This window comes from Hyaena hyaena, unplaced genomic scaffold (genome assembly GCF_003009895.1).
Source record: "Hyaena hyaena isolate Hyena2069 unplaced genomic scaffold, ASM300989v1 scaffold_1204, whole genome shotgun sequence".
Taxonomy (NCBI): Eukaryota; Metazoa; Chordata; class Mammalia; order Carnivora; family Hyaenidae; genus Hyaena; species Hyaena hyaena.
In genome coordinates, this window is record NW_024081831.1 from 331,879 (window position 1) to 346,710 (window position 14,832).

At 34.4% G+C, this 14,832-nt stretch overlaps 1 protein-coding gene across 2 annotated transcripts in view; it reads left to right on the forward strand.

The window, feature by feature from the left end:
• EPHA3 (EPH receptor A3) overlaps positions 1-14,620 on the forward strand; it is a 340,047-nt gene extending 325,427 nt beyond the window's left edge. Inside the window, exons 15-16 of one of the 2 annotated variants that reach the window (XM_039222850.1) lie at positions 5,209-5,364; positions 11,864-14,620. In XM_039222850.1, the coding sequence (XP_039078781.1) occupies positions 5,209-5,364; positions 11,864-11,969 (262 nt within the window). In that variant the 3' untranslated portion in view covers positions 11,970-14,620. The remainder of the gene's footprint in view (positions 1-5,208; positions 5,365-11,863) is intronic. The other variant, XM_039222851.1, reaches the window with a different exon arrangement.
• The last annotated feature ends 212 nt before the right edge of the window (positions 14,621-14,832 follow it).

Here is a 14,832-nt window from a genome sequence, read left to right on the forward strand (position 1 = left end):
TCTGTTGGGAACTCTGTATACTCAAAAACCATTCTTTGTTACCGGTGACAAATTAAATTTGCTTAAACTTATCTGGCATTTTTAATGTTAGACATAAAAAGATCAAGATTGTAATAAATCCACATTTTAAAAAATTGGTAAATAAGAGATTTCCCCCTGAAATATGATGAGAAGGCAGTATTTCAAAGAAAAAATTAACAGTAAATTATAAAAGATACTGAAAAAGTAAAGTACTAGTTTCAGACAATAATATAGATATAAATAATACTCTGCCTTTAAGAAACTCTTCTTGAGTAAATACATTTCCTGAAACAATTCTCAACAATAGACAATAAGTAGATAATTACAGTGGGATGGCGTACATCTCCAGTATTATTGATGTTTACTTCTAAACTCAGTTGGCATCTATTCTTATTCAGGGAATGTGTATTAATTATGATTTTTATCATTGAAAGATAAAGCCCTTTGTATACCAAAAGGAGTCTTTTCATATTATTGAAGGATAACATTCAATCCTAGTGATTTGGAATTCTAATGCAGTATTGAAATAACACATTATGAGAAGATATTCTTGGGAGTGACAGTTGTTTATTGTCATTGGGTCCCCAATATCAGATGCTAATTGGTATGAAATCATTTGCAGGTAGAATAGGATTTAATCGGAACAAAATACATGTATATCTCTTTAATGCAACAGTATGAAAATCCATAAAGGAATAATTCACAAACCTAAATACAAGGAGGGAGAAAGAAGGGGAGGAAAGTTATTTTTTGCTTCCCCTGAGCAAACATGTAATTTCCATGATTTCTTTTTAATGACTGCGGTCTGTGGCCAGTAGGTACTGATTTATGAAAAGCTGTAAAAGATCAGGTGGAACTCCGCAGGACATCGTTTACAGCTGCATGGATTGAAACCTATCTAATTTGTCTAGTAAAAGTGTGAGCTCACAGTGCACATCACCCAGCCTATAAATTTCCCCTTCAGACCCACGTCTGGGGCTGGGTCTAAAAAAAAGCCCATGCCTGCAGCTGCTCAAAAAGCCCACATTCCCTTGGTGCGCATGAAGAGACATCACAGGCTCTTCACAGTGAGAGGCAAATTCCTATCCATTGATAAACTCTCCAGATGTCCTCTCAGAGGAGGAAAGGAACCAATTTTTATTTGAATTCCCAAGAGAAATCATGGAAGTGGAAAAATGATACTTTGCAGGGCTGGTTATTCTGAGGTCACTGGCATTAAAATTAGGCCATTCTTTGTCTTCATTGTACTTTGATCCAAGTAATAAACAGAAAAACTCAGTTGGGGTCACTAATCCCTAATCTGCACGTCCTGTTCTATTTCAATTTGTTTATACTAATTTTCTCTAAACTCTTGTTGAGTCTGGCTATAGTGTTGAGTTTAAAAATACAAACCATTTTGAACTAAGAAGAAAAAAACTCTGCATTTTGCTATTAGGCACAGTTCATAAATATTCTGAATAAATGTCCTGGGGTTTGATTCTTCATACCCACAAACCCATAAATAAAGGAGTATTGCTGTTCATGGGACCAAGAGTCGACAAGAGTCGACATTAGAGTCTATGCTACAGCTACTGTAGAAATCCAAGCTGCGGTGTGTGCTGGTGTGCGTGTGTCTGTGTGTACATGTGCACGTATGCCTACAGATGGTTTAATATTTTATTGTCTTCTACGTATGATTTCATTTTTCTTATAAAATTTTCTTACACCTGACTTAATGTTATTCCTATCATTTTGTTTACGAATTCGGTAGCCTACCCAGAGGGTCCAATGTTCTATCTAACACTGGCTAGTGACAAAGGCTATTTCACCAATAAGGGTCATGCTAAAACAACCCAAGAATATTGTATGCATTTGGAAATCTAGCTTGTATTTCTGTATCTGTAATTCCTCAAAATCCTAGGGAAAAAAACAAAACCAAGCAATGTATAATTATTAAAGTACACCTTTTTTCAGATGAGTAATTTAAAGAATCTTAGAGAATTATTTATACATATGCCCCAGGAGAGAATAATTTATAAAATGTTATATTTTGTAGTTTTCTAGGTATTCCCTTAAGGGAATAAGATCAATGATTTCTAAAATCATATCTAGGTTTTGTTTCTTTTTTCCTTTTTTTTTAGATAATCTCTGATTGTTAGTTAAACCTAAACTGTAATACATAAATATCTTACAATCTCTGTAATTTTAATGTTTAATTTGAGGTAAAGAATATTGACATAGTTGAGTTTAGTCTCATGGAAAGAAGCTCAAAGTCCTCCATTTTCAGCTGTCTCCCTCTTTACAAGTGATCGTGAGAGAAAGGAAACTAGCTATTGAGCTGTATTTTCCACACAAGACGAAAATATAGACAGAACCAAACTGCCATGTTGCCAATTTTTTCTTCAACTCGATATTAAAATTTCCTTAATATTTCACTTTTATCAAATAAAAATGAATTAAAAACTTATTTTTAACCAATACACTTCATGTTTCCCCATCAAAATCCAGGTAGATAGTCAGTTTACATTCTTTCATGTGTCTCCACCAACATATTCAGGGTTAGGATGCAATGCAAATTTGTTCAGATTTGAGAATATTATCTTGTTTCTCATGTATCAGGGAGTGAGTTGGAGAAATATTATCAATAGTAATAGAAATCTTCTAATTAAAAATTGCTTTTAAATGTGGGTAGAGTTGACATATTTGTAGATTTGCTTTACAGAAGGATTTTCTCATGAACATGAGCTTTACCACATTTCCTAGATAATAATCAATGGTTAGTATTCATAGATAAAACACTATGCAGTTTAACTTCATCAGGATGGTTCGTTTTGTTGTTATTTCATACTATTTCTAAAAATATTATTGAGTTGGTACTTTAGAGAGAAAAATTTATTTCTAAAATAATGAAAAATGCATGTGAGTATATTCTTCATTTGTTCTGATATCCTCTGATAATTCTAAATATTGAATTTAAGCACTTCAAAAAATAGATTTCATTTAGGCCAAGTATTAATTTTTAACACATAAGAAAATATGAAGTTTAGTTAACAAATCCTAATACTGGGGATTTTTTAAATAATGATTTTAAAACATTTTAAGAGCTCAATGCTGGTTAAATTCAACCGTAGTATCCTAAAACATGAAAGATTCTTCATGATAATTCTGAAAAGGTAAAAATATACATGTACCTTCTCAATTACAAGTTAAAGATTAGGTTATGACACACCCAGTTTTAATATTAATAATATATTTTACTGCAGTAGTGAAAACAGAAACTACAGAAGTCAGAATAGCATATCTGTTTGCAAGCATTGGTTATAGAATAATTGTGAGCTTCTAAAAGATATTGGCTATTCAAATGAGGCCCCCAATTACACCTGCTTTACAAGGTTGTTGCGCTATTATGCTCATAAGATTATACATGACCAAACTTTTAGTTGCTCAGAAAGACAATCAACAATATTGCCACACTTCCAGCAGTTTTTAGAAACTGGGATTTATTATGTTATTTTCTTTTCGAAGTTTTAAAACCTTCAACCATTGGACAAGATCTGTTATCTTATGCCAGGGTAACAAATAACTAACCGATAGCATATTGTATGTCCACACATCTCTAAGTATTCCTTGCATATGTACTCTTTTTTAAACTTCATTAATCTTCAGTTGTGTGAATTCTAATCAATTGTGATCATCATTCCCATTTTACAGATGAGAAAACAGACAAGTCACTGAAGATCACACAGGTAGTATGTGCTATAGCCAGGATTGAACCCAAGCCTTATGGTTTCAGTGTCTGTGCATTGGACCAATACACTTAATGGAATATAAAAATTGAAGAACCCACATCATGGAATTTAAATAAATTTAAATACACATAAATTTAAACAAATAATTTTTAATTTAAATAAGTAAGAGAAACACAGGAAAATAATATGAACAAAGTTCCACCTAAATGGTATAGCATGGTGGCCAAGAATGTGGGCTTTGGAATTAAATAACTGGTGTCTAAATCCCAGCTCTGCCTTTTCAGCCTGAAGAATCTCAGATTTGTGATTTAATCTCTTTTGGTTTCAGTTTCCACATCTGTTATAGGGACCCTTGTCCTATAATAGTACCTGTTGTAAGAGCTGCAACCCTTCATATCTGTGTGGTCACAGTATAGGCCCCAGTACATTAGAAGTGCTCATGAGTGTTCATAGTGACCATTATTGCTGTTGTGGTTATTATTCATCTCAAAACAAAGGCCTTCATAAGTGCTTTTTGCTCAATCTCCTTCCTTAAGAGGAGAAAATAAAGAAAGTCCATTTTTCTATCTGGTTCCAGTCTTACAAGTCAAAGGACAATTAACAGGTTTTTTCAGGAGAGCTGAAAAAACACCCAAAGGGCATTTTACCAATAGGCTTCTGCTTTTGGCTCTCCCAGGATGAAAATATGATCTTCTCTGTTTCTTTTATGTCCCCACTGTTCCTTTGATTCACCAAATCTTGCAGTTGGTCATAGATCTATGGTCAGACTTGTATTCTATAAAACGATTCTAGAAGTTTCCCTTAATGATGATTGTATTGTGCAATATAAATCACAGTCATAGTACCTATTACCTATTTCTTTCTCTCTCTTTCATCTTTATATATCATGAAGTCCATTTAATGTCATCAATATATGTGAGAATTTTATTTATTATTACTCATCTATTTTTTCTATTCTTTTTTATGATTTTTATGTTTAATGACATGCATGACATTATTTACATCTGTGCTGACTTTACATCCTGCTGTAAGTATAATCTAGTGTGCTACAGTGTCCTTTAGAGAGCAGACTGTACAAATGAACGTCCACACAGCAAATATTCAGTGCATCATGTCTAGTTAACTCTATCCTGAATTATCACCATCTTTGCTAACAGTTAAAAAAACTAAATTATAGAAGTACGTATGCATAAATTTATGTATTCCACTGGCAAAATTTCAATGATTTACAAGGCAGTCATGAGTGGAACAGGGAAGCACTGAGACAAGATGATTACACAGTATTCTTGCAAGCTGCCAGCTTGAACAGATGAAGCCTTCATGGCAGATAAATTCCACAAATAAACAGGAACACCACATGAAGTCTGGAAGTTCCTGCTGATGTTGGTGTCAAATTTTGACACGCAGCAACTCTGCCGATTCCTGATCTCTCTTCTTTTGGTGTTTTCTTTTCTTGTAGGCCATCAAACCTTCTTCTGGACCAAAGCAACGTCGACATCACTACCTTCCGCACAACAGGTGACTGGCTTAATGGTGTCCGGACAGCACAGTGCAAGGAAATCTTCACAGGCGTGGAGTACAGTTCTTGTGACACTATAGCCAAGATTTCCACAGAGTAAGAGGAAGTTTTTAAGACTGAATGATTCCAAACTTTCTAGTGGACATATATGTTTCTCTTTGTCAATGACAATTTCTAGAATTAGGTGTCTTGACGTGTTTTCCTTCCTCACCATCGCTCACCACAATAGGTATCTCCATTGAACTATGACCTCCTTCAGATAGACCAACAGATATATACCTGTTCTTTATTCCCAGCTCAATGACCCAAGTTCCTAATTTAGTACATAAGTAAACATAGCATAATCATTAACTGCATTCCTGCCTTTGTGGTTTTCTATTATATATAACAAAGCTTAACCATTTTCTATGGAAATGGAAAATGAGGAACTAAGTGGATAAGCTGGTATACAGGAAAACACACTAAATTCTAAAGGTAGTTTTCACATCTACTAAATAATTGTATATCATCATCTATTATTGTCTATTCTGTGAAGGATAGCATGCTAGAAAATGAAGTTATAAGTAAGTTTAAGACATAATATTATTGTTTTCCTTAAAAGGCTTATAGTGAGTTTGGAAAGACAGGATATGCATAATTAGTATGCATTAATGAGTTTTAATATAAGGTTATGTGTGTAAATGTCAAAAATAATCAAGTATAATGTGCTGTATTTCTTAGACACGAATTTTTGCTAATAGGAATCCTTTGATATGAACATATGGCCTTAAGGAAAAAGGGGATATATAAAGAATCAAGTGAATCCAGTGAATAATCAATAAAATTAGACCGCATTCACAGAGTATGGTAATTGGGAACTGGAAAATGAAGAACTAGAAGCCATGTTTTCTATCTCTTTGTGAATGAGCACCAATTTAATATACTTCCCAATGTAACTGCATCATGCTTTCCTTCTTTGTGCCCAATGACTTTTTTTTTTTTTTTTTTCATTTCCATGCACATGGCTAGAAATAGTTTTCTCAAACCTAGGTCATACAACCTCGGTATACTTCTCAACTGACCAGGGTCCAACTTTCTTTTGACTAAGTCCTCAGTAGTGAAATTCTGGTGAGCTAGTCCCACCGGCTTATAGATTGGTTCTTCAAAACTCATGCCATGTGGCATGATCTAATAATTTCTGTTCAAAAGACTTGGGGCGAGATAACATGAACTTAGCTCTGGGGACCTGTTTCTGAAGATAAGGTGGAGATAAAGAAAGATGTTTTGTGCCAGGCATATACATTAAAATTATCCATAGTTGTGTAGTGTGCAGGATCTGTTTGGAGACCAAGTCCATCTTTGTGTCAGCATCTCTTACCTTAATCATTGTTACATTAGATAAACTCTGTAGTGCCCTCAAGTTCCTTTAAGTCTTATACTCTCCATCCAGTATTTTAATATTTAAAGATAATCATTGTCACCCTGTCAGTCATTTAAACAAAGTCACTCTGGAGAGCAACAGATTAGATGTCACAAAGGAGCATGCAGTATAATTAACAGAGATACAAGTGCCTAACAAATAGGTAAAGCTTAACATTTATGATATAGCATCCCAACCAGAAACACAAAAATTCACAAAAAGATCTTTTAGGAAGGGAATGTTACTATTAAGAAGAGAATTTGTCCCTATTAAATAAACCCACTCTCATGTACCTGATGTGTGTTGGCATTTCTGTATGAAGTGGAATGTAGTGTTTATTGAAAAGACTTCTGACCCAATCAACAATACTATTTGAGTTTTTGTTGTTATTTTGAACAGACACAATCCCAGGATAAATTGAATATATTAAATTAAATATATTTAAATATTTTTATAGTTCTTATTTTAATAATATAAACAATTAGGGTTATACTATAAAAGACACCTGCTTCCGAGCACAGAAGCATAACAAAGAACAAACACAAAGTTGACCATTTCAGCACCATTGCCAGATTTTCAAAGGCAGAGGTACACAAATGTTTATTTTCAATCAAATATCAACACTCAGAGCTTCTAGATAATGAAAAACTCTACTGAAGTGGATTAGCAGAACATTGTTAATATGATTAACTGCTAGCTCACAGTTTAAATATAGTCAGATGTTAGAAGCTGTGAATGTGGTAAGAAAGCTATTTGCTTAAAACTGTGAAGTAGGAGCATTTGTTATACTTCCAAGTTAAGAACGTATTTGTCTCAAGACTACCTTGTTGGACAAGAAGCTCTTTGGGGTTGGTTAGAAAGTTTTCACTTAATTATTATTATTTAAACAACCTGTGAACATACATTGCAGTTGAAAGCTGACTTTTCCTGGAAGACTCAGCTCTTTCAGGTCTGTCCTGCACACTGAGCCAGATGGTTTTACATCTTTCTGTATTTCAGTCCCCACAATAATCTCTCTCCTGTCCTTTATCCTTAATTCAGGGACAACATAGAATTAACATCTATTGACCTAAAACTCCTTGAAACAGAATTATTTGCTTTATGGGTCTCTGTAGCGTGTTGTACCTGATGCTCCTAGTTTACAAAACAAAAATGAGAATTCATAAAAAAAAATATATATATATATATATAATATATAACACAATTTAGGGAAATCTAATGAGACAACATTCTTAGCTGAAATTCTATAAAATATCTAAGTCAATATTTCATCCTACCTTTTGTAGCCTCGGGCTTTTTGTTTCAATTTTATTCCTTTCAGTCCCATTTTTTGTGCCATCCAGACTTAATTCAGAAATTATGCTCTGACCAAACAACTCTAGAGCCTCTCCTGAAGTAAGACAAAATACATAAAAGATTTTGATTTTTTTTCTTCTATCCAGACTTTTAAGTCATAGGATAAGGTCAATAGAGCTTTATATCCAAATAAGTAATTATCTATTTCCGTTAATGTAAGGATTTCATTTACTAATCAAGTCATCTAATTTTCAAATGAAATCCAGAAAATGTGCTGTTTTGTTCAGTAAAAATATCAATTTAAAAAATACTGTTTCATAACCTAAGATGAATTTAGGAAGGTTGATGTGAAAAGGGAACTAAAAAGGGCAAGAGGGACAGTAGAAACTGGGAGAGAATTGAGTACGGGGAATGAATATTAGGCAGATTAATTGCTACAGGTCATTACCCTGCACCCTTGGATGCCATTTTCACAGTGCCATCACCTAGCCTTTGCCTATGAAGTGCCAGATAGCTTATTAACCTCTGGTCTCAATCTTGAGCTGCTCTTTAGACTTGAACTTTTCCACAGCTCTTCTGAATAGAGTAGTCAAAATGAGATAAGCACATGGGAATGTTATTTAGACTATAGCAGCTAGATGATTACAACTAGTTTGGACATGGCAGGGTGTTGGGTAGAAGACATTTTGACAGGGGTAGAGAAGATAGAGAGGACATATAAACCCAAGCTAAGGCATAACCTAAAGAGATAATTACTCTTTTTTCTTTTTTTTGAGAGAGAGAGAGAGAGAGAGAGTATGTGCTGGGGGTTGGCAGAGGTGGGGGGAGGGGAGAGGCAAAGGACAGAGAGAGAACAGGAGAGGAAAAATCACCCAAGCAGGCTCTGCACTCTCAGCACAGAACCTGATGTAGGGCTCAAACTCATAAATCATGAGATTATGACCTGAGCCAAAATCAAGAGTGAGACACTTAACCGACTGAGCCACCCAGGTGACTTAACCGACAGAGCCACCGAGGCGACCATACCTTATCTTTTCTAATATAATCCTTTGCAATGAATATATACAAAATTATATAACTGTTTGCTTATGTTGAGTTCCAGGTACAGAATCCAGAACAGTTTTATGCACTAGGTTTCTTGAGGAAGTGCATTTGGGATATATATCTATTTTAAAAAGTGATGAGGGGGGGCATTGTGCTGAAGGAGAAACCTTGGCCCTTTTTATTGGAACCAAGTCCCAAAGCGTGGCTGTCCCTTCAGAGCTGTCCCAAACTTATCTGTGAATGCTCATCATCTTACTTTGTCTACCGGTTGTGGTATAGGTGTTTCAGTTCCATAGAGAAGGTCAGGGTCAGACATGTATTACTTTCTCCTCTGCTTAAATTTCTCAAAGAGCTTAGAAACATAGTATATTAACTGGAAACATTTTTTCCTGCTTTTCATGATTATTGGGTTTTTTAAAGGAAGAGAAAAGGAAATCAGAGAAAAAGATTGGCAAGTTATTAAAAAGTATAATATAGAATTGGAAGAAGAATGAGAGAACAAATACAAAAAGAGTGAGGATCTATTGACTTGTACACATATATTTATATAGGCCCTGTTTTCTGGCTCCAAAGGATAAGTGGGGATAAATCTCATATAGCACACATTCTCAGAAGCAGGGATCAACATATGTAAAGAACCTATGTTACTCTAAGTGAGAGTTTCATTATCTGCAGTTACACAGAGGAGCAAGCCTGATGCTACCATATCTCCACTCTAGCCTTCCTCATGAAGTAAGGCTGCTGGAGTAAAATCAAAGAGGACTCAGGCTAGGTACAAGTTGTACATTGAGAATTCATAAGCCCCTTGAATAGCAGCAGGAGGTAACCAGCAGGTCATCAGGATTTAATTCCCAGCCAAAAACGATAGGAATGCAACACAGTCTTGGTGAATTTTATATAGCAGATGGGTTAATTACCTGTAAATTGCTTCCAAAATGGTTACCTAATGTCAGCTTACATACCTTTGTTGTTTGGGAACTCACTTCTTAAGAAATCTGTTGGTCCATTTTTGTGTAATTGAACCCCCAATTTTTCATTCTTTCCTTTATGTTCGGTATGAAGGAGCCCCTTCTGTGTGTGTGTGTGTGTGTGTGTGTGTGTGTGTGTGTGTGTGTGTGTGCTTTTTCTTCTTGCCATTTTCAATTAGCCTGGTGCTCCTTGCTAAGTGATACTTTATGCCTCTGTCACCTTCTCTGGATAAATATATCCTAGAGTATTGACTCATTCTTTATTAAGTGCATATTGAACCCCTATCAATAATAGCCATTGTTCAGGGTGTGGTTGATAAGCAGAAGACAAAATGAAGAAGAATCCCTGTTCATATGGAATTCACCTACTTGTAAGACAAGATAGAGAATAAAAATAAATCAGAAAGAAAGGCAATATGCTGCATAAATGCTTTGGAAGAAAATGAAACAAGAAAATGAAAATGAAAACAATGAAAATGAAAAGAAAAGAAAATAGGAAATGCAGCTGTGAGTACAAGAGGTTTTACAATATTAAAGAGGAAGGTCAGGGAGGATCTTCTGAGAGAGGTATGTTTGAGTTAAGACCTGAAAGAGGTGAATATGTGAACAAATTATTTGAATAGAGATTATTTAATTAATCATTTGCACATGCTTAGTTAGGTCTTTTTTATCCCTAAGTGAAATTCCTTTTGTTCTTATAATCTTTATTTTTAATGCCTGCTTTCTAAGCTTAAACTATTTTAAATTAAACAATTTTGATAAATGGAAATATATCCTAGTCATATCTTCTATTTGGAAAGAAATTTATTCTTTAAAGAAATTGCTCCTGTTATCTGCTGCTGGATAACAAACCACCTCAAAACCACAATTCTATTGTATATCACAGCATCATGGGTTATGAATTTGGGCAGAGCTCTGGTGGGTGATTCTTCTGCCCTAGGGTTGGTGGTGACTGAATTATTCATCTAAAATGAATCTGGTCTAGTCCAACGGGCATGAGATGGTTCTTCTTGGTGTGAATGGCTACATAGCTGGCAGCGTAGACTTAATGCTTAGTCATAGTCTTCAATGTCATAGTCTCAAGATAGTCAGACTTACATGCCAGCTTAGGGCCCAGTGATGGCGTCTCAAGAGACAAATGGAATATAACGGTTTCTTGAGACCTGAATACAGAAACTGATACAGCGTCACTTCCAACATATTCTTTCAGTGACAACAGCCCCCAAACTCACCCAGATACAAGGCAATAGGATCAGTGCTCTGCAAAGCATTCCTGATCACTATATTAGTTTCCTAGGGCCGTCATAAAAAACTACCACAAACTTCTTTTCTTAACCAACAGAAATTTATTTTCAAGGTATTGGTAGGGCCATACAAAATCTCTCTAGGGATGAATCCTTTTTTATTTTATTTATTTATTTTTTGCCTCTTCTGGCTTCTGGTACATTGTAACATTGCTTGGCTTATGGCAACATGACTCCAATCTCTGCCTCCATCTTTACATGGCCTTCTCTCTATGCCACTATGCTTAAAGTTAGTCTGATTGGATTTAGAGCCCATGGTAATCTAGGATGATCTCATCTTGATCCGTTGTCCTGACTATATCTGCAAAGACTCCATTTCCAAGTAAGGTCACATGGTGAGGTTCGAGATGGACAGAATTGTAAAGGGACACTAGCCAACCCCCCACACCATCTATTCTTCCATAACAATAGAGGTGTAATGGTCCAGATACAATATATGGATGATGCAAAAATCAGAAAATTAGGTTTAAAGCACTGAGCCATATGACTGTGCAAGCTTTGCTGATTGAAAATCTTCTGTTTATATATTCTCCAGGGAGCCAGGATTCTCACCAGACATATTTTTCTTTTTTTTCTTATCACAGTGATATGAAGAAGGTTGGTGTCACTGTGGTTGGTCCACAGAAGAAAATCATCAGTAGCATTAAAGCCCTAGAAACACAATCAAAAAATGGTCCAGTTCCAGTGTAAAGTGTTATTTCTGGAAGGAAGTGGTGGCTGTGGAAGATGTGGCATCATTCTACAGACAGATGATAATGCTAGAGATGCTGTTCCAAGCCCAATAAGACACTCAGATATGAATACAAATGCCTTAAAATGGAATTGAAAAACTATTTTCCCCTATCATTTAGTGGGATGGGAGGGGGGTGTACTTTGTTTTATAATTGCTTTTTATATTAGTTGATGGGTTAAATTAAAATTCTTCAGCGCGGAATGATGAAGAACTAGCATAGAGCCATTGACCATAAACTGATTATCATTAAAGCAAAACAAGTGTAATAACTAAATGAATACAGTGGCTCTGTTTACTAATAGCCACAAAAGAAAAGACTTGTGATATTTTTATACACAGAAGAATCTGTAACAGGTATTTTGTTTCTTTAAAAGCAAGCAAAATAGAGGAATTTATACCTCAAACTATCTGGCCATATATACTACCTTTTTCATTGTGTTATTCTCTTGTATCTGTTAAGAGCATATAGAAATGAAGTTTGTAGTTGTTTTAAGTACTACATATTTTCAATTGTTAGCTTCCTTAAGTATTATCATGTAAAAATGTGTCTTAATTTTGAAGAAAAGTACATATTTATTTTCTTTTGAATTGTTTTTATTGTTTTCTATTTATGCTTTGATGATTTAATTTGGAATTGTTACAGCCAAGTGCCAAATGTTGTCTCAAATTGTCAGCAGTAGGAAACATGGTAAACTAGAGATAGGGAATGATGGGTTTCTTTCTAGATTTTCTGAACCATCAGCTCGTATGTACCTATATCTCTATATTAATGAAAGAAACCAACCCTCTTCCCTGTTCATACACTATCCAAATCTCTCAGCTTGAATTATCTTATCCATTTTTGTCTCTCTATTGATTATAAACTGTATGCTCCTAATTTAGTGTGATATACTGGCTTGTATGTAATGGATTCTCAATGACATACCTGCCCTGCTCTGGTGCTGAGAAGACAGACCATCAATCCCTCCATTAGTAAAGGAGCTATGTTAAAGCTCCTGAATAGAGAATAGCTACACTGGAAAGAATTCGAATCCTATTTAGATTGCTGCATTAATTGGAAACAAAGCCTATAAGCCAATGCATGAGTCAAAAAATCACTTACTAACTGGCTTTGAAATATCACTTAATATCTTTGCTTAAACTTGTTGAGCTGTGTATAGGGAATAATGAAAATGAAACTACTCAACTGTATCACTGGGGGTTAGTTAATTTAGTTAAACATTGTGATCCTCAATAGCAGGTATTAATATCTTTAAAAGTCTTCCACTGAAATGCAACTGTTGTAATTTTGATGTCTAACTTAGAAGCATTAAACTCCTTTGCATTTATTGAGCATAAAATTTTCAAAATAGCTGATAATCTAGCAAATGACTAAATCTGTCAGCAGTGGAGAGATCTCTCATTGGAGGAACTTAGATTTACTGCTCCAGTAGGGCCAAATACGAGTGTAATCAGTAACATTTGAAAAGATGTACCTGGTGGAGATCTAGCCACTAATATATTGTGAAGCAGCATTTTAGCTCTATCTTTATTCTTTCTAATGCTGATATGCTCATGTAATGGGAATAAGAAAAAAAGAAATGTATATGTCACAAGAATAGAATGAGTAAATCAAAGCTGCAACCCTTAAGTTCTTATGCAAAATGGAACACTACACTGCTTACAGTCACAGATCAAAATTCACAAGTGCTAATCTTTTGTAAATTTAGTGTAATAAGGCTTAGGTTGTGTTCCTTCATGTATGAGATTATTTCTTAGATTTCTGCAATATCCCTTATAGTCAAATCACCCTACTAGGATTCTGTATTGGATATATAAGAGCATGAACTTTTTTAAAAGATATATGCGATTATAAAATTAATTACAAATTTCACTTACACCCGCTAGAAGCAGCTAAAAAACATTCTTCTTTAATCAAATGTTTTGTTTGTGTTGTGGAATACTCATTAAGACCTAACTCTGGCTTCAATCTCATTTTTTTCCCATACTAGAATTTATTTTCTTAGTTGCTATTCTGAGCGTCCTCAAAATCTGTGCATTTCATGAATTAATAGAAGTTGAGAATTGTTGAATCTATTTCACTTATTTTGGCTGTGGTTTCCATTTGAAAGTAGAGGTTATATACACAGTATATTGCTCTTCATTTTTTTCCACGATTTTTCTATCTGACCTCTTATCAATTTACTTTACACAATTTTTACCCTGTACATATGTAAACATAACAGTGTACGATTCTTAACTGTGGAGTAGAGGTACTAGAATGTTGATGGCCATCTCTTTGTACAGGAAATGCATTGTCTTTCAATAAACATAAAACTATTCCCCTTCAAAATGTTATATACCATATTATCTGTTTTGTATCTTAAATTTCATTTACATATATTATTTATTTCTGGTAACTCTCCCAGTTTATGCTGTGCTAAGTATCAGTTAAGCCATGTATAAATGTGATATGATTGGCAATCTGTATTTACTTTAAATTTGTGTTTTCACAGATTACTCATTTAGTTTATATTGTACAATGTAGATGGCCTCTTACTAATGTAAAATGATTTGTAGTGGAAACATTTATATTTTTATAATAAACATAATGAAAATATTTTTTACAGATTGGAATACAGAAGTGGTCTTTGAAGCTTTTTTTAAATAATATAAAATATGTGCTTTTTTAAACAGCAACACAATGAAATTCATTTAAGTCACAAAGAATGTGCTTCTGTTTCTTTTTTCTGTTAGTGAGGAGTGTTCATTTTATGTAATCCACTTTTTTGTCTAAATCTCATCATTAATAAGCTACAAAAATAAGCAGTAAATATTAAC